The sequence below is a fragment of the Chenopodium album genome, chromosome 24 (genome assembly GCF_948465745.1).
Source record: "Chenopodium album chromosome 24, dcCheAlbu1.1, whole genome shotgun sequence".
NCBI lineage: Eukaryota > Viridiplantae > Streptophyta > Magnoliopsida > Caryophyllales > Amaranthaceae > Chenopodium > Chenopodium album.
Genome location: NC_137857.1, coordinates 9,636,810 through 9,658,090, shown reverse-complemented (window position 1 = coordinate 9,658,090; position 21,281 = coordinate 9,636,810). Strand labels below are relative to the sequence as shown.

General features: G+C 33.0%; 2 protein-coding genes across 3 annotated transcripts; both read left to right on the top strand.

Moving 5' to 3' along the window:
* Positions 1 to 61: 61 nt before the first annotated feature.
* On the top strand, positions 62 to 9,442 carry LOC145612171 (phosphoribosylaminoimidazole carboxylase, chloroplastic-like). Of its 2 annotated transcripts, none has more exons than XM_081667550.1 (17): positions 62 to 337; positions 1,199 to 1,406; positions 1,908 to 2,129; positions 2,229 to 2,340; positions 2,614 to 2,676; positions 2,787 to 2,925; positions 3,499 to 3,554; positions 4,705 to 4,778; positions 4,923 to 5,070; positions 5,224 to 5,397; positions 5,498 to 5,585; positions 5,685 to 5,789; positions 7,683 to 7,780; positions 7,869 to 7,986; positions 8,069 to 8,163; positions 8,541 to 8,647; positions 8,797 to 9,442. In XM_081667550.1, exons 2-17 carry the CDS (start codon positions 1,222 to 1,224, stop codon positions 8,888 to 8,890), a joined length of 1,878 nt encoding a protein of 625 aa, XP_081523676.1. In that variant the 5' UTR covers positions 62 to 337; positions 1,199 to 1,221; the 3' UTR covers positions 8,891 to 9,442. The 2 variants fall into 2 exon arrangements, with proteins under 2 accessions (XP_081523676.1, XP_081523675.1); XM_081667549.1 differs by having other exon boundaries at positions 7,677 to 7,780.
* Positions 9,443 to 12,110: 2,668 nt separating this feature from the next.
* Positions 12,111 to 19,581, top strand: LOC145611658 (transcription factor bHLH35-like). The gene is made up of 5 exons (XM_081667009.1): positions 12,111 to 12,408; positions 12,592 to 12,760; positions 13,078 to 13,338; positions 13,661 to 13,831; positions 18,538 to 19,581. Exons 1-5 carry the CDS (start codon positions 12,326 to 12,328, stop codon positions 18,604 to 18,606), a joined length of 753 nt encoding a protein of 250 aa, XP_081523135.1. The 5' UTR covers positions 12,111 to 12,325; the 3' UTR covers positions 18,607 to 19,581.
* The last annotated feature ends 1,700 nt before the right edge of the window (positions 19,582 to 21,281 follow it).

Genomic DNA, 21,281 nt, shown 5'->3' with positions numbered 1-21,281 from the left:
TATTTTTTGAAACGGGTAATAATTCAAAACTATTTGAGTTTTAAAATTACAAGATAATTATTCCCTCGAGCTTTTTCAGGTTTTACGCTGCCTCACTGCACCACTCCCACTCTCTCTCCTCCATTAAAGCTTCTTCTGAGCTTACTCTCCTCCATTGAAGCATCTTCTGAGGTAACAAAAAATAGAACAACAGTATTATTACTCTTCTCTCTCTCTTCGACAAATTGAAAGTCACGGAAATCGCCACACCGCTGCCGCCTGCCGCCGCACATTCCAGCCGCTGCGCCGCACCTTACAGCCGCACTCCAGGACTGCCTCCACTCCTACAGCCTTTTAGGTAACTTTGATGATTTTCAAGTTTTTAATTTCGTATTATACACTAATTGTTGACTTGTTGGGTTGATTTTGTGCTTAATTGAGTTTTTTGTGTTATTTAAATCTAGTCAGTTTATGTGTATGTTCTTTGAAATTGTTGATTTGTTATTAAATTTGTCAAATTAGGGAGTTAGGGTTCTGATTTTTTTTGGAATTGATAATATTGAAGTTCCGTTTTTTTTTTTTTTTTTTTTAAATTGATGTTATAAATTGACAATGGGCTAGTAAATTTGAAAATAATATTAGAATTGGTCAATTGGATATAGTGATTTTGAATAATTGCCTTGAATTTGTATATGTTTAGCTCACTATTAGTGTATTAGGCTTTTAGCTATACTGTATTATCAAGTTAGTTGCTTTTGTAGTTGGTTCTAACTCTATCCGTTGCAACGGAAAGTGTGGAAAGAGTATTTTCTGGAATGTTGAATGATTGCTTGGTTACTTGTATAGAGAGAGATATGTTTTTGGAGATATAAAAACTTGAAAACTCGTAGAGAGCAATTGTAATATTGTTTTATTTGGTTGTAATATGGATATTTTATACTTTTGGAATGTATTTTTTTTTTTTTAATAATTATTAGCTTTTTTAATATTATTGCGTTAATTATTGATTAGTATACGGTAGTGACCCAGCACTTGAAAAATCCTGGATCCGCCACTGTATATTATTCAACTGTTAATTACAATTACTCAACTCATATCAATTCCATTGCTAAAAAATTTCCCTTAATACCCTTTAAAGAGTAGAATTTAACGTAAATTTGCAAGCTTTTTTTTATAAGTAATAAAAATTGAGTGAAATTTGGTTGCTAATTTGTTGCAGGATTTTGTTGATAAATTTCTTTAATGTTGGGACTAATGTGTGAAAATGGGGTTTTTCTCCCTGGAACTAAGGCGGCTCCTGCTCTGAGTCCGGGTCGGGCTTGGGCTTCTTCTGCATCTTCGTCTGTTACTTTCAAATCAGATAATAGCAGGAAACTCCCTTTAGTCTCTTGCAAAGCTTCCATTGATGCTCCTAATTCTTCAATCCAGTATGTTTTTTCTTTTCTTTTTAATTGTACAGTTTTATTCTTTATTTTGAAGCTTTATATTTTTGCTCACAAAACCCTTGTTAAACTAGCTTTTTGCTAAGTTATTGCATTTTCCTGTAACTTTGAATGCTATGTGCTTAATTAATATGCTTAAGCTTGCACGGTCGAGCATTTTAGGTTGGGTTGTGGGGAGCGGGATTATCTGCACATTTGGGGGTTTTTCTGGGATAAGGCTCTAGCTGAATTAAAAAGATAAAAAGAAATGTGGGTGTATTCAGAACTTCTAGAATTATGAATGAATTGATAGTACAAACATGTGGGTATCTTCACTATTTCTTGAATATGTAAATTTGTTAATACTGTAATTGATAAGATGCATGTGGGTTTTTTGAATTATTAAAAAATACGAAGTATGTAGTAGTTGATTGAATTGATGATTTCAGTATTTTAGTTTCTGACAAGGGGATTGGGGTTATTTGTTGCTTTGTTGTGTTTGGTCAGGAGTGAGAGTAGGGCTTTGGTTGTACAAGGTGTGTCTGAAAAGGTTGTGGGTGTTTTGGGAGGTGGGCAGCTCGGTCGCATGTTATGCCAAGCTGCATCAGAAATGGCTGTTAAAGTAGCTATTTTGGACCCCTCTGAGAACTGCCCAGCTTCTTCTTTGTCACATTATCATATGGTTGGGAGCTTTGATGACAGTACCACAGTTGAGGAATTTGCAAAGAGGTTGGAATTTCAGTAGTCCCTTCCTCACCCTCCATCCCTTTCTTCTGAAGTTCATTTATGTATTCGACGATATTGACCAAGTGTCCTTTTGGTGGCTAGATGTGGAGTTTTGACAGTGGAGATTGAGCATGTTGATGTTGCCACACTTGATAAGCTTGAACAACAAGGAGTTGATTGCCAACCCAAAGCCTCTACCATTAGGATAATCCAGGTATATAATTTATGCTCACAGTATCTTTATTATCTACTTATATTGTACAAAAATTTGATGATCTTAGTTTTTTTTATTCATGAAATTGGCAAATACTTTTGTTGTACAAGATATTTACTTTTTACCCCTTTTAACTTAATGCTTACATCTACAGTATGTGATTTACGGTTTTTTTGCTATGTTTGTGGGGGACATTTGAAAGTGCAATTAGGGAAGACTTAAACTATCAAATAATGAATCTTGTGTTTGTCTGTCTATATTACTTTTATGCAGGATAAATACCTTCAGAAGCTACATTTTTCTCGACATGGGATCCCTTTGCCTGAGTTTATGGAGGTGGGTAGTGCCCTATGAGGTATTAGTCAATCTACAATTTTTTGGAAGCATATGTTGTTGCTTGTAATTCCTTCTTTAAGGATCTTACAGTTGAATTATGTTCCATGCAGATCGATAATGATGAAAGTGCAAGTAATGCTGGGAAGCTGTTTGGTTATCCTCTTATGATCAAGAGTAAAAGGCTTGCCTACGATGGACGTGGTAATGCTGTTGCTAAGTGTGAAGAAGATCTCACTTCTGCAGTCAGTGGTATGATCTTCTCTATCGAACTCTATATATTGACTATGAAGTGTTTTCATTGAAACATTTTGGCAGTAATTGATAGAAATTCATAACCTTCTGTTATCTTGTTGTTTTATATGTTCAATCTTCTTTCCTTGAATATCTTGTAATTTTTCTAATCTAAAGGATGATAGAATTGCTCATTTGTGGCTCTAGGAATCATTTGCTTAAATCTATCTACATTGAAACTGTGGAATTTCTTTGAAGATAGGGGGAACATGTGATTTTAACTGGCTACTGATTATCAGAACTAGAGAAGAATGTACTCTGATTGGAGATATCTAAGCTCTTTTTAGATGTCTTTAAGTGCTTGACATTATATTCTAAGCATTTAGTAAATGGCGGGCTGGATTCTTTTTACTACCTTTGCTGTTGACATAGTTATGACTTATGAATGAGCGGCCCAGTGAATATTTTTAAATGAACTGCCTAGTCTTATAGGTTGTTCATTCTCATAAACAATAGTCCCTCTCTTTCTCTGTCTGTTTTTCTACCTTTTGACTTTTTCTGCGATTATAATGTGCATTTCATATTCTGCAGCTCTTGGGGGATATGAGCGAGGCTTGTATGTCGAGAAATGGGCTCCATTTATAAAGGTTAGCATCATAATATTAGAAGCCATGAGTTGTTATTTTGGTTTCTTTATTGTGCATATGATAAATGGTTATATTTGTTAACAACAGAATGATCTGCATAACACGGGCAAGATTTTAAATTTGTCTGAATTGTATTACTCCATACTTTCTTATTAGAATTTAACCAATTATGGTGTAGCATTCTGTCTTGCCCAAAATTATTAAAAAGGAAACAATATGATCTGTCTAATTTTTGCCGTTTGTGCAAGAGAAGAAGGCTAAGATACTCTTTTTAACCTGGGGGTCAAGTTCAATATGATCTACCGCTATGTACATTTGAAACGGTGTAAGGCTGGTTGTCTTAACAGAAACATATAATGATATAATATGTGCAAAAACATCCAATTTGAACGTAAATTAGGCTGTAAGATCCTTTTCGCAAGCAGAGGCTGTAGTCAGGTCTTGGGTAGTTGGGTTAACATCCTTGAAAATCTGAGAATGTTCTGTACAATTTTTCAAGTGGTATAAATAGTTTTGTAAAAAACAATCTTCTAATATTAATTCATATGCCCAAGGAGTTATGAAACAAGTTGATTAAGAGTAGGGTGAGGCATAGGTTTCATTTTTTGAGCAAGTTTTAACCTCTCCTCCACCCCCCCCCCCCCCCCTCTTCTCTCTCTCTATCTCTCTCGAAAGGATTTTCGTAAGAGTAAGAAAAGTGAAGTTTCTGTTACTTCTGAACACGCATGGAACCTTTGGCCCCAAACTCCCAATTTCTGTACCTAACATTTTGCTATATTATTGCTGGAAATCCGGATTGGATATTTGAGACTTCATCTTAACCAAGAATTTCTTGACTGCTTTGAATTTAATGTTAAGCATTAGGCCAAAGGGAAGAGAATACTATGGGGGTTGCTTTATCTCTGTTAGGAGTTGCTGCAGGAAGAAGGCTGAAAAGTAGCTAGAGAAGAGAGACAGAGAGGGAAGCGGCTATTTTAAGTGGAGAATAGGGAGAGAAAATATGGATAAACCTATTTAGTTTTAAATTCCTGCTTTTGTGATCAAGCTTTTGGATATACCATTATGCAAATAAGTGTTACGAGGGGAAAAAAAAAAAAAAAAAAAACCCTTTAATCTAGCAATTTCTAATGACAATATACTGCTTGATCAGGAATTGGCAGTCATTGTTGCAAGAGGTAGAGACAATTCTGTCTTGTGCTATCCTGTCGTTGAAACTATACACAAGTAAGTGTTTAGAAAGTTGTTTGACATTTTGAAGTGCTTAATTTGTCACACCTGCATGGATCAGAACTTGTTTTTTCATCCTTTCCCCGATAAAAAGAGGAACTGAAAAACGTGTATACTTACTGGCTGCGGATGTTTTGGTAGGGAGAATATTTGTCACATTGTAAAGGCTCCAGCTGCTGTACCATGGAAAGTAAGAAAACTAGCCACTGATGTTGCACATAAAGCTGTAAGTTCTTTGGAAGGTGCAGGAGTCTTTGCAGTAGAATTGTTCTTGACAGAGGCTGGAGAGGTTTGTTTTTTATGTTAGGCATTTGGAGGGTTATTTTTTGTTTATTCTTAATTTCTTATCCTTAAATTCACTTTATGTATTTTGTTTATACGTCTACAAACCATTCTTTCCATTGCTTTTGCTGTACACTAAGCCTACATTTGGTTGTGGCAGATTTTGCTTAATGAAGTAGCTCCCAGACCACATAATAGTGGACATCATACTATTGAATCATGTTATACCTCTCAATATGAGCAGCATTTGCGAGCGGTTATTGGTCTTCCACTCGGTGATCCATCTATGAAGACACCAGCTGCAATCATGTATAACATTTTAGGAGAAGATGAGGTGTTTTTTTTTTTTTTTCCTTGCAAGTCAATCTCATTTTGAGTTAGCTGATGATGATTACCTCCCCAATCTCTATATGATTCATCTTTATTTTTTTTAGGGGGAACCAGGTTTCCGTATTGCTCATGAACTCATGACAAGAGCTCTAGCTTTGCCAGGGGCGTCTGTTCATTGGTATGATAAATCAGGTTTGTGAGAGAATTCAATTCTGAGTTTGTTTTATCCTTTCTACAGAGGCTACATGATTATGTTTCATGAATAATAGCTCTGCTTATTTGTCATTGCAGCAATGAAAAGGCAACGCAAGATGGGTCACATCACTATTGTTGGCTCTTCTATGGGCATTGTGGAGGGTCATCTGAAATCCTTGTTGAAAGAAGACAACCTGGATGGTTAGTTAGCTTCTTCTTGAACATTGGTCTTTTGACTTTACTCCTGGCAGATACCTGCTTGATATGACACAAAAAGAGAGTTATAAACTCTTGAAAATATGCAGTGGCACGAAGTGAGAACTAAATTTACAGTGCATTGATGTCTGACTTCTCTATTCATCCAAATTACCTAATGCATTTAAAAAAATAAATAAATAAAATAAAATAAAAAAGCAAAGCTCCCGGTTTTTTTTCTTCTTTTTTTGGGAAGGGGGTGGGGTGGGGTGGGGTTGTAGGGTTTGGTTGTTTGCTGCCACACCTATGCTATAATAGAGATTGCTTCCATTATACTTTATGCTCATCTTGTAACCATCACTTGCCATTTTACAATCAATAAGCCCACATATATAATGAACCATTTTTATATTGTCCATTATAATCTAAAGCTAAAGAATTGACAAATGTTGAGCTCCATTTGAAAGTCACAGCTAATCTTTGACTTTCCTTGTATATATGGGATAATATTTCAAAATTGTGGCAAGACAAGGGGGTGAGACAAATGGCAGCGGGAGGAGGAGAGAGCAACTTTAGCAGGGTAAGGAGGGGAGAGAGGATGAACGACTATGGTGGGATGGTTTTTGTTTAGAGGAGAGAAACAAATTGAAAGGAGGAGATGAGAAACTGTGGTGGTGGTGCGAGAGAGGTGAGAGAATTGTGGTGGCGATGGTTGGAGGGTTAATGTGATGGCTGTGAGGGATGAGAGAAAATAAAAGTCATTGTCGGAAAATTTGACAAAAGTACATCAAGGTTTCATCTTGCAAAATAAAGTTAGTTGGTAGTTTTTGTTTGCGAAAAAAAAAGGATGTTTTTTTAAGCAAAATGCTATTTTTAAAAGGTTTTTTGTACAAAGTATTTTTTTGACTAACTTTCCTTTTAAATAAAAATGTTTACAACTTTTATAAGGTACCTTGTCACAAACTCACAAAAACAAATAGAAAAGTTGCTATATCACATACTGTGTTCTAAATAGTCCATTCAAATTTTCCGATAGATGACCACAAATAGCAACAACTAAAGCTTTAATCCCAATATGATGGGGTTAGCATGTACCAGTACTTTATTTCTGTCGGTCATGGACAAAATCATCTCTCATCATTCCCTTTTATTAAGTGCTACGTGCTCTTGTAAATCATCTCTTTTAATATAATAATGAATCCCTCAATCCAATTTATCTTTGGTCTCCTCTCTCAGCAAAGTTAGCAACAACTGAAAAAATTAAACACTTCCAAAAAAAAAGGGAGCCTTTACCCTATAGATCGAGGGCATGATACGAATGTGTAAAAAGGCGCGCCTGGACGCTAGGGGATTAGGGTAAAGCACCTTTTTTGCTCTAGGCGAGGCGCATTCTAAGAGGCGCACATAGGCAAATTTCTTTAATTGTTTTATATTGTGTGAGGCGTGCCTAGGTGCAGCAGGACCGTCATCTCATTGCACCTTGAGCCTTTTTATACATTGCATGGTACAAGATCTACTTAGTGATGTCTGTTGGACTCTGTTCCTTCCGTTATTCTTCATAAAATGTGCCCCATTGCTGGATCTGGGAAGTTATCGTAAGATTTGAAACCTAGCTGGCTTATCTTTTCATTTTTGGCGTCTTATATTTTTACTTGTTAAACGTTAGGATATGCAAAGTTCCACCAATGTAGTAAAAGCAGTTTGTGGACTGTTGTTAATTGGTTAATTTGGTATGGCAAGCAATATTGTAATAAAAATCAACAATTTTGAAGCCATGCTGCTTGGCGTCTCAAAGTGTTGTACAAAGAGAGCTGCATTATCATAGTTGAGGACCTTTATTATGTGTCAACCTTGTTAGATTGTAAGTGGGAATTCATGCTATTTCTTTTTTAGATGCAGTCTCAGCTCGAGTTGGAATCATTATGGGATCCGATTCAGACCTTCCTGTCATGAAAGAGGCCTCCCGGATCTTAAATATGTTTGGAGTGGCACATGAGGTGAATTTCTCTTAACTTCTGTGAATTATATATACCAATCAGACACAATGAATCATGTAATGCAGCTGGCATTTGTTGATTTTTGTAGGTCAGAATTGTTTCTGCACACAGGACTCCAGATATGATGTTTTCATATGCTACATCTGCTTTGGAACGAGGTATCCAAGTTATCATTGCTGGTGCTGGTGGTGCAGCTCATTTGCCAGGTTACTCATTTAACACTTGCCTATTCCTCCAGATCTCTGTATTATGTTGACAATCTTGATTTATTTAGTGTGTTTTATTCAGGAATGGTTGCAGCGCTTACTCCAGTTCCAGTAATTGGTGTCCCTGTGCGTGGTTCCTCGCTAGATGGAATGGATTCACTCTTATCAATTGTCCAGGTACTCTTTACAAATTTATTAATTGGTAACCCTTTCTTGTTGTCCTGTACTTGGATTGTGGAAAGGTTGGAAGCTCTAGATAACTATGTCTTAAAATTTCAATCGCTCCCTGTGCATGTTGCATGGACGTGGGAGTCCCTTGTTCTTTACATGATTTCCTCATTTCTTAAATTAGTAGAACAAAAATATTATGTTACACATGGTAATCCGATCTGTGGGATGAAGGCTTCAATTGCTGTTGTTGTTGTAGTATGCAGTTCATGTACATTGTACAATTCCTTGTCTAATCTGTGTTTGACCGTCTTAGGTATATGTATAGTCATTATCTGTCTTTGGGTGATATATAGAATACGACTTGTTTACTTTTATCAATTTAGATGCCTAGAGGGGTTCCTGTTGCAACAGTTGCAATAAACAATGCTACAAATGCTGGGCTTCTCGCAGTGAGGATGCTGGGTGTTGCTGATTCGGATTTGACCTCTAGGTCAGTCATAACTGGTCTTCCACTTCTTTTTTTCGTATTATAAAAAATGACAAAGCATACTTCTTTTTAACACCAAATCATGAAACTAAGACGTTTAAGGAGATATTTTGCATAATACTAAAGGTGATGCTGTACTTTTGTTCCTGTAGAATGGCCCAGTATCTTGAAGATGCTAAAAATGACGTGTTGGTAAAGGCTGAAAGACTACATAAAGATGGGTGGGAAGCTTATTTGAGCAAATGAGAAACGTTCTTTTCTTGTCAAAGGGGGAAAAATTGTTGCACATCAACAAACTACATCCCCAAAGAACATGGAGTGAACAAAGATGTGCGATTCTTTTGTGGCGAGGAGCTGGCTAGGATACCACCACATGCAACTCATACCATGCTACAAAATTTGACGGATGAAACTGCGTATAATGATGCCTGAGCCATCACTCGCGTGTCGGAAAAACTTCAAAATCCCTTAAATCATGGATGGACACTAAAGAGATGTTTTAGAGGTATATTGCATTATACAAAAAGTCATCCTGTAGTTTGGAATAATCCATAGGTACCATTGGTCCAAAGCTCATATAGAAGAAGGTAGGGACAAAGGGGTACCCATGAAAAAGCTAAATACTGTACTATATTCTATCTTTGTGTATCTTATTTTCCAAATTGCAAATCAAGGATAAGCGTAAAATGTACAATTTTGGCATGTAATAATCATTAGTTGGCCCCTAACATTGTTTGTTTCTGACTAAAGGTGCGTTGGTAGAAAAAAGAAAAAGTGCTTTGTAATAAAAATGAAAAAGCTTACAAGCCACAAGATGCCTAAAAAACCTATAATGGATCTGGCTAGAATTAAATTAAAATACGTAGTAAATGGTAATTTATTACTCCCTGCATTCCCAAATAATCAAAACACTTGATTTTTTTCTCTTATCTTTGACCTTTTTTTTTTTTGAAATAAAAAGTTAAAAGGTTGTTATTGGATTAATCTTAATGTATATTATTAGAATACAAATTTTTATTAACATTTTATTATACATAATAACAATAAAAGATTGTCAAAGCTAAGATAAGTCAAGTGTGTTAATTATTCAGAAATGAAGTATATTTGAGGGGTTTTTTTTTTTTTTTTTTTTTTTTTTTTTTTTTGCAATTGGTAAACAATTTTTTCAAAAGTAACTATGCTACCATTTTTCTCTAGCAATGAATGATATTCAATTTTCTTTAAAAAGTAAAAAGGAAATTATTACGTAAATGAATCAATGTATTGTTTTTTTTTTCCCCCAAGAATCAATAACATTACTTTTTGTTTATGATTTTTACTTATTAAGTGATTGAAACAATTCATTAGCAAGCAAAAAATGAGAAGTATTGCAAGTAAAAAAATAAAGTGTCTACAATGCTACATACTTGTGGTTAAGGTTGCCTACTTTCACAGGTTTCATTTGGTTTTGCTCAAAGTCTCAAACAGTCTATAACCTGTGCATTATAAGTTAAGTGATAACTTACATTTTAGAAAAGTTTTCCTTTTCTGGTATATGTTGTACTGCAGGGTCCAGGAAGATTCTAAACATGAAAATCTAATGGAATGATAAAGTTGCGGACCATTAACAAAAAAATCATTGCTCCCATTATTAGTCCTAAACATACTGTGTTGTGCTTGAGGACCGCGGAGTTTTGATGGCTCCTCGGCCCTCGCTGATGGCCCAGCAGAAGTCTTTATGCTCATCATAACAAAAATAAGTGCACAATCTGCACTAAGTATATATGGATTGATTTTGCTAATGATCTAAGCATATTTTCCAATGCGCCTAGAAACGAGGCAAGGACAAGCTAGCACTAACAAGATAGTCTAGATAACAATTGCTATTATTTCGTATTCATTTTATTTTTACTTGACTGAATTCGTTTCATCTTCTCTATTTCTAGTCAAAATTATAAAAAGAACTGTGAGAATTGAGCAAGGAAAGGAAGATAAGATGCATGAAAAAGAATTTCTGAAGGCACTAAACCTGTAGCTAGAAAAGACATTTTAGCACTTAGGGACTCAAACATGAGGAATCTGATTTCTGGAGAGATCAGACAGCTAGTGAGAAAGTGTTACGTCGGATGTGATATGATGTTCTGTTTTCGAAACATTCGTAGCCAATCGTTCTTTTTGTCATTCTACTTGGAAGGCAGCCTAATGTTGTGCAATGTGCAGTAATTAACTAATTAAGCAGTCTTTCCTTGAGACTTGGTTATAACTAGTTTTAATTGTGCTTACCAGGACTAATCAGAGCAGATCGAATTGAGGTTGGAGGAAAATTAATTTGGATCGATTGGAGTGGTTTGAGTCTCTACGGAAAAATCAATGGATTAACAGACTCGCGACTATGGTAAGTTCTGCAGATCATGGGTGATTAGGCTGTATGAATACACTGCTTGATGAATATACTCATTTGTTACTAAGCCAACATGTAGTTTCACTAGTTTGTTGCTAATGCCTTTTTTAAGCTTAATAGAAAATAGTTCTTGGTAATATATCCAACAATTAGATTCCTTTAATATGAGCCTACAATTGTTGGCTAATGTGGAGTAGAAAGTAGCTCATAATAACATTGCCTTATTACTTTATTTGACTATTTGGTTTTTAAAATCAATGTGGCTTACACAATAATTGTTAATGTCATTTCAATACGAATAGAAAATAACTCAAATAAGTTCCGACGTGTGCAAAAAATATTTAATTTTAAGTATTAGTTTCTATATTACTCTGACACCCTGTTGTACGTTAAGGGTCTGTTCTCATACGTTGAAGTTCAGTTCAGTTCAGTTCAGCTCATAATTTCCTTCTCTTATTATAAAATATTCATTTCAGTTCAGTTCAGTTCAACTCAGCTCAACTCAGTTCAGTTCAGTTCAGTTCAGTTCAGTTAATGAGAACAAGCCCTTAAGGACTTAAGGTGTCAAAACTCAGAACCTCCTACACTTCGATACGACATAACACTCAAATATACAGTGACCTTACATAAAATTTAAAGACACCCTTAACCTAAGCCTTGGGTTTAAGTGCAAAACTACGACGGATACCCTCTTAACTTCTACCTCCATTTGCACAATCTAAACACGACCTTAGACTATACAAATTGTATCAATCGATCTGACCATGATTGGCTTCATGGTTTGACTAATTGACTTGTCTATTAGTGAACCAAAACGCAAACATTGACGTCATTAATAACTTGTTCAATTCAACACGGGGATCATAGTCCATTAGACCGTGTAAATTACACACTACACATGGACGGTTATGATCATATCAAACATCAACTAATCATAAATTTAAGCTAACTTCACACGTGCTTAATAAATATTTAAATTATTAATTATATAACAAAAAATACAAAAATAGGTAGTCTACTCAAAAGTCTTCCATCAATTTTAACCTTTCTCATTCACTCCACCACTAACCAAAAATCATTTCCATGTCACTTAATGTGTACAACTATATATATTTCCCAACTAATTCCTTACTCTTTTAAAACTATACAAATTTCTTCCCCAAAAAAAAAAGAAAAATAATAACAAAATCTTGATTCTCAATCTCTACTACAAAGAAAAGAATCAGGTGCTATTTTTTTTTTTTTTTTTTTTCCTTGAATTTGTTGGCTAAAAACACTAGAGTTTTTTATACTTGAAAATAATGGATGGTTTTGTTGAAGAATACCCACTTTATTGGGGAACAGCTGATATCGGAATGTTGTTCGATAATCAAGACTTCGATAGGTTTGTTTTACAATTACAAATCAAACTTTTTAATTTCATTATTAATTTATTGTTATTGATCTCTTAATTTAAGTTTAATTTCTTCTATGTTTTGTTTTGTTTGGTTTTGATTTTGATTTTGATTTTGATCTTATACTTATTTGATATTGATTGAGTTGTATTTTTGTTTATATTTGTTGGTAGTTTGGGATTAGATGAAACATTATCATCTTACTATGATTACGATTCGAGCTCGCCGGATGGATGTGCTTCTTCGATGGCTTCCAAGAACATCGTTTCGGAAAGAAATCGTCGCAAAAAACTTAACGAGCGTCTTTTCAGTCTTCGAGCTGTTGTTCCCATCATTTCTAAGGTACGGAGCGATTTTTATATACACCCGGGTGCATATTATTTTTTATTTTTCGATTATTTTGAAATAGCTGCATACTGCAGTAAGAACTAAGAAGGTGGTAGTTATTGAATTTCAATTTTCAGTTATGGTTTGAGTTTTATCTATTTTTGGGCCCTTTTTGACATTTTAGAGTATAATCTTTTCATTATTTTCAACATTTAGCTAGAATTAAAAAAAAATTTTTAAGTGCTGAATTTACTATTTCTAGTAATTGATCCCACAAAATTAGACAAGTTATTAACTGAACTTTTTATTTATTTATGTATGTACAAAACTAGATGGACAAAGCATCAATAATCAAGGATGCAATAAACTATATAAAAGAGCTTCATGAACAAGAACGGAGAATCAAATCTGATATATCGGATCTCGAATACCGGAAATCGAAGAATGGAATTGACAATACATGTTCAATGATGGATTATGAACAAGAGTTGCCTGGCTTACTAATTAAGTCTAAGAAGAAGAGGACCGATCATCGGAAACAACATTATGACTCCAATGGTTGTTGTCGAACATCTGTTATCGATGACTTAGAAGTAAGTGGATGTTCAAAATCAAATTCGTTGATTTAATTTTTATTTCCTATACAAAACATAAGTTAAATCACGTATTAATCTGTGTAATTAAAACTTATATTTAATTAGTTTTTTAATAACATACTTTTATTTTTAGATTTTTATTCTAATTTTTATCAAGTAGTTGTACCTTTATTGTCAAATGATTGATACACCCACTTAAAAAATATGTGCAATAATGGTCTGACTAAATCTGGAAGATATGATAAAATTGTATAATATTAATAAATTGTTAAAATATTAATGTAGATGTTAATTAAATTGTTGTTTGATTAAAATACAGGTGAGGGTGTCATACGTGGGGGAGAGGACTATAGTAGTGAGCTTGACTTGCAGTAAAAGAGAGGGCACAATGGTAAAATTGTGTGAGATGTTTGAATCTTTAAAGCTCAAGATAATTACAGCTCATATTACTGCTTTTGCTGGGAGACTTTTGAAGACAGTTTTTCTTGAGGTCAGTCTCTTTCTGCTATCATTAATTTCTGTATTGTGGTTCTGATTTACCCCCATCACTTGACCTAAATTTAGTACGTAGATTTCTCATTGGTAGATACTTTATTAGATTCATGTGTCATCATGAATTCATGAGTGTGTCAAATGGCCATCATCTTGTAGATGTCAACTAGATTTATACTCCGTAATACTTTTAAATTACTATGAGTACTTTTTTTCTGAATTAAATTGCATCTATATTTTTGATGTTTGTAACTTTCTACACTTTAACAAAAAATATACACGAACATGATTATTTGATTATACGAATATGTGATTAATCGATCCTTATAAAGATGACAATTTTGTGTTTGATAGGTCATAGGTGTATGTATTTGTTAGGTTTATTTAATTGAAACTAACTCAATTTTGAATCATATAATTCTTTACTTAGAAAATTTTAGTTTAACTTTGTTTTGGATAATAAATTCATACTTGAAACCATTTTTTTTAATCATTAAATATATTTAACTTATTATTAAGTAAAAATTATATAGAGTTACAAAACTGGTTTTTTGTTATAAAAAATATTATATATAGGAAATAAAGTAGGTAAAGAGCTTACAAGTTTCATTTAAAAAAGTGGCGAAAGTAATACCCAATACAAATAAGCTGAATTAACGTGGAAATTCTAAACCACAAATAACAAGGAAATTCTAAACCATGTAATCATAATTCTCTTCTAGAACCTACAATATATTACTTGTAGTTTCACTTAGAGGAGTCAAAAATCATCTCGGCCTGATTAAACCTTATCTAATATGAAAGTTATTCGATTCAAATTCTGACTTACATGGCTACAATGATTTAGAATGATTTAAACTCGAATACGACCTAATTATTTGAATTGACACCTCTATGTTCACTCAAAACATGTTATCAATTGATATGACAAGTAACCAATTATAAATGTGTGTGGATCTTTTTTTTGTCTCTAGTGACATTACTTATGAGTTTCTATTCTAAGCTAAACTTACTAAATTCTACTAAATATATAGGAAAAGGATCATACATATACAACATACATATATAATTGCCTTATATACCCAGTAATTGAGATACTTTAAATTTGTTAAAGCTTCAAAATCAAATTGGTAATTCGACTCCTTTTCCAAGTTTTACCTCACTCAAATAATTTTACAAAAGAGTACATATTTTCATATACAGAGTACATTATATAATATGGAATTGAATATAACGACTTTAGTCTTTAAATCATTATCGCATTATTTGGAAGCACATGGTTGTATTTGTTATGAGTACAACTTGTTAACTTGCTCTAAACTTCTAATCAATGAATAAGACAACAAATTACAAAGGTTTAGGAAATCATAATAGCTAATTAGTCAATAACATTAAGATGGCTAAACAGTGTTGAAGTGTTGATGGGGTGGAGCCCGTAAAACAATAAACGTGGAAAAAAAGGCCTTGAAATTCGTTCATATGGCCAGGATTAAGCGGCTGGGCTTTGACGTTTTAAAGCTTCGAAATTTGTTTAAGCCAGCTCAAATACTCAATCATTTATGTGACTAAATAGACAATGGAAGATCATTAAATAAATCAAATACATAAATTTATTAAAATGGTCCTAATCTCCATACAGTTATACGGAGTATGTGTTTGATTTAACTATTAAAAAAAAAAAATTTTGAATTATTTGATAGTGTAGCATACTTAAAAATTCTGAATTATTTGTATATTGCAATAATGTGTTCTGACAACCTCTCCAAAATTTATTACAATTAATAAATACAAAGTATTAAATTGAATTTCATTGATAAATGACATCTCATACTTCAAATAATTGTTACAAGTAATGAGCTTCGATTAAAATTAATCGTTTGTGATACAAGCAATATTGTTGATAAAACTAATGATGTAATCTTACAAATCTTGAGCCATTATCAAAGTGTAAAATATAAGCTCATTGCCTCATCAACAACTCTATTGTGTATTTGTGTGTTCCCTTTATTTGAGTTATAATTAATACGAACCTATTATCCAAAGCTAACTCATTGAACTTATTGACAATGAATTAAGTGATTCGGAGTATGAACTTATTGTAATTCATCACAACTTATTGCATTGATTAAAATTATAAAATTTATTTTTATGCAAAATTATAAAAAAAAAAATGATATAGACAAATTTTGATTTGTCACTTGTAATTCAGAAGCCATATTGTCATACACTCACACATAGGGGTGCTAATTGAGTTGAGCAGCTCGCGAGCAACTCGTACTCGCTCGATCAAAACTCGACACGAGTTAGCTCAACTCGAATTCGACTCGAGTTAGTTCGACCCGAATTCGACTCGACTCGAGATGTTAACAAGCACGAGTTGAGCAAAATCTAACTCGACTCGATAAGCTCATGAGTAACTCGATAATATATTATTAATATAGAATTTGCAAACAAAGTTACTATCTTTAAACAAATTTGACACTAATTAAGCCTGAATTTATATCATAAAAAAAGAAAGAGTAAATTTTGAATAATATCTATATATATTAAGGAAAACAATATGAATTGAACAAAAAATAAATAAAGACATATAAATATATAATAATAGAAGGAACAAAATTTTAATAAGCAGATTGTGAGCTACTTGATTCGACTCGAAACTTTAACAAGCACGAGTCGAGCATGTTTTTATTTGCTCGAAACTTTAGCGAGTACGAGTTGAGTACATGTAAAAAGTTTCGAGTTGAGTCGAGCACCCCTCAGCTCGTGATCAACTCACTCCATAAGCACCCCTACTCACACACAAAGAATAAAGAAAGAACTAAATTAACCACCTCACCAGTCAGTCAGTCACCAGTCACCAGTGACTGAGATTTCAACAAGAAAACCCCACAAGAGCAAATATTATTGTTATGGTTTGAATAGAACCCCACCATAGCAATTAAGAAAGGGGACATTAAGATAATCATACACCGTAGAATTAGTTACATGACACCAATCAACTCCGTTTTCCATGTCTCCATCCAACAAACAACCTTTTTATTGAATACACTCCATCTTTTTCTTTCCTTTTTTTTTTCCATTTTTTATTAGACTGGTTCTTAATACCATGTTAAATGACTAACTCAATTATTAGCTTAAATTTATGGTTAAGCAGCTCAAGATCCGTTTTTATACTCTATCATTTTCCTTTTCGCTCATACTAGTATAACTCGTCCTTAGATAAAAGTCTTAAATTTAACAACTATAAAGCGCGAGTAATATCTGGGCATAACCAATCTAGATCCTAGATGCAATTTATACAGCCGATACAGGCTATATAGTCAATTAGTTTCCACGGTACACATCACATACGAGGACGGTGATACTTTAAGAGTTTGAATACACTGTTTCTCAATTTCACATTGTATGTATGAACGAAAAGATCACATTTCACAACCAATTATAAGACTGAAATTCTAGAAAATAGGCCAGTTCACAACTGATTGAATAGGAAAAATGTGTTGCATTTGATAGGGACAGAAAAACGAACACATATTCCATATTGGTTTGGAATGGGAAATTACTACCTCCATTACATATTATTTGTAACGATTTGATATAAAGTAGAGAGAGAAAATGTCTAATCGTTGCAAATAATATGTAACGGAGGTAGTATATTGAAACTTCTACCCTATATAGACCTGAAATTGGCAAATGATTATTAAGACTTTAAGAATTTCCATATTTTGTGGTTGCGTTTGTATTCTGCCAATCACGACAAATTGGGAAGTTGCGGGCAAACTGTTTGGTTATAATGTTACTTTAATTGGTTAAAGTTTTGGTTTACATTCCTTGGAATTAAATTTTTCCTATATTTTATTGTCCTTTCGACTTTCTGTACCTTGATTGATCAAATTCTTGTACTCTGTATTCAATAGCATATGAATTATTAACTCGACTTTTCTGAGCTATGGTACCATTATTTTAAAATAATAATTTAAATAATCTTTATGATTTTGCATAGGTAGTACTTTGCTAGCATCTAATCTGCTCCGTAATTAGTAAATAGAAATTACATTATAGGCATATCAATTTCTTTGAAATCAAATTTTGTCTATATTTTATTGGCCTTTCGACTCCCTATACCTTGATTGAGCAAATTCTTGTATTCAATGGCATATGAATTATTTACATAACTATGCTAAGCAATGGAACCATTATTTTTTTAGAATTATCTTTATTTTTTTGTATAGCTAGTACTTTGCTAGAATCTAATCTAATATTCTAATTACGGAGTAGTAATTACTGTATTGACATACCAACTTCTTCAATAGATGTGCATGCGACATGCACAATTGCACATGCGCTGTTTAAAATTAGGAGCGTTACATATACGTTGTTTGCTGCATTTGATGCATAAAACAAACTAACAAACTAAACTACTACTCGTACATCAATAGTCAATGCATTTTATGAGAAGTAACATCATTCGTCTTGTTTTATTTACTCCATTTTAATCAAAAGTTCCTCACTCAAATTATAGTTACATGTTCCTTCAAATGATTAGCTCTTTATTGATTTTTGTCACATTATTATTTCAAATTACACTGTTAGCTAACATGATTAATGACAAATAGATCCGATCGAACAAATGGAGTGTTAGATTAAGAGTATCTTATATCTACGTTCACTTACACCTAATATTGATTTTGTGTCTCTCAGGCAGATGAGCTGGAAAAGGATCACTTGAGAAGAAAGATTGAGACAGTGATATCGTCAACCCACGTCTAGCGCACGTCACAGTGACTATTTTTTCGAGTCCTTTCCCTAAATAATGTTGTCTTTTTATCTAATTCCCGAAATACAGCCATTCTTTTAAAAATTCCCACAATACTGTCCACGTAAGCAAATGTATAAAAACCGGTTTTTTTTTTATGGTTCAAATGAAAACCGCTACTTCAAGTAGCGGTTTCCACCTACACTGTTAAAACATGAAAACCGCTACTTGAAGTGGCGGTTTTCATCTTTTTTAAAAAAAAAAAATTATTCATAAAAAAAATCCCAGACACAGGCTTGACCGCCTTGAGCATCGTGCATCGACATTCACCGTTTGCCTTTCAACTCCATTTATCCTCTTCATCCAAAGTAAATCTTCCAAATAAATCCAATCAAAATCTGAAATCCAACATTTCAACCCTAAATAATCATTGAAAAACTCCCAATTCCAATATCATCTCTCAAAACTTACTCCCAATTCCAATTTCTCCATTAAAATTACAATCACCAAAATTATTATTATTTGACAAATTTAATAATTGAATTGAAATGGATAAAATGGTTAGGCATAATACTTTGGTGGTGGAGGTTCATCGGCGGCGGACTCATCTCATAGCAATGGCAGGGAGGTGTTTTCAAAACTCTGGAAGTTTTGTTCTCTGTTGATGAAGATTAGGAGAGAGAAGAAAGGAAAGCTTTTTTTAAAAAAAGAAAAAAATAAGTACAAACCGCTACTTCAAGTAGCGGTTTTGCAATAAAACCGTAAAAAAAAAAAAACCACACTAAACCGATGACGTGGACAGTATATTGGGAAATTATAAAAAAGTGACTGTATTTTGGGAATTAGATAAAAAGACAACATTATTTAGGGAAAGTGCTCTATTTTTTCTTCTTGTAATACTTGGCTTGTATCAAAACAAATTTCTCCTTTCTTTTGAGTTTGGAAATTTGCTCAAGAAAAAAGAAAAAAAAAATATTTTGATGCTTCCACTCTAGAGATTGGTTGCTCATTTGTTTTTATAGCACAACATGAATATATATATATATATATATATATATATATATATATATATATATATATATATATATATATATATATATATATATATATATATATATATATATATATATATGTGGCTTTCGATTAGACTAAACGATCTCATGATAAAAACAACTATTTTTTGTATTAACATGCACGTGATGTGTACATCAATCAATTGTCTAAGACACTAGTGGCTTTCGATTAGACTAATTGATCTCATGATAAAAACAACTATTTTTTGTAACCCCAAACAACAAGTAAAAAAATTACCTAAAAAGATGCTTCTCGAAAGATAGTGAAAATGCAATTAATTAAAACCCTAAAATGCACATAAACCAGACTATTTGTAGGTATCATTTTTACATAAATGAGCTATTTGAATTAATCATTTCAAGTCATTGCAAATGATCTACCTTAGAATTTTAATAATAGATGTAAAATAGGGGTTGAGTTCTTGCACATTAATATTTTTATTGTTTGTTTTGGTGGATAAAAATGTCCAAGATTTAGTTCATTGGAAGTTCTTGTAAATCTTGTATTTGTACTAAAAATGTCCACTTGCTTAGTGGACATTTTAGGACTTAAACAAGTTATAATGTGAACCAACACTCAGGCCTTGGTGGTTTTTTTTCTTAAGCTGAACCAAACTAAATAGAAATGAATTGGATTGAATTATATTATTATTATTACTAATTAATTAATTAATTAATTAATTAATAATAATTAATATCTTAATAATAACAAATATATTAATAATAATTAATAAGGTAATAAATTTATCAACAGCTACTACTTATACTTCTACTTAATTTCTTGGAAAGAAAGGTTATTGGTAAGTTGAACAGGCCTTGCAATACTTGGAAGATTTCAACAAACCAAGTCTAACAACTTTAGGTACGCTATTCACATCCCGGACATGGATATGCATGAACCCCCGGGTTTTTGCCAAGTACATATTGGACAGGAAAAATATATTTTTTGTCCAAGTCAGGGTCAACCGAATTGTATACTACAGATTGATGGCTCCTTTGAAAAACATAGTGGAAGAAGTGGTTTTGGATGGGCAATGAATCTTAATGATGGGACTTCTTGGATGCGGGAGCAAGTTTCGGATTAACAACTTCAGCCTTACATTCAGAGGCACAGGCGTGTCTTGAAGCTTTAAAATGGTGTACAACTATGGGATTCTCCAAGGTTCTTCTTTACTCGGATTCAATGAATATGATCAATCTATTACGAAAGAAGGAAGTTGACACCCTAAACGTTTTCTGGACCATACGGGAAATACAACAGATGGGGCTGAAATTTAAGTGTTGCAACATCCTAAAGGTGGACCGAGACAAGGTTCAACGGGCACATATCCTAGCCAACAATAGTCGAACTAGTCTAATTAGCTTTAATTTTAGTTTGTAATTTGTTTTTGTTATGCTGATGTCAAAAAAAAAAAAAAAAAAAAAAAAAAAAAAAAAAGTTGCATCAATGATCTCCTATTTTATCCCATAGTTGTATCATTTATGTTTTTTTTACCTGATTTAATGTAAATCTAGAATACAATTATAACAAATGAAAGTGTCCATTTTTTTCTATAAATTGTTTACATATAGATAACTACAGATTTTAACATTCAGAATCTTGATTTAGAAAGCTA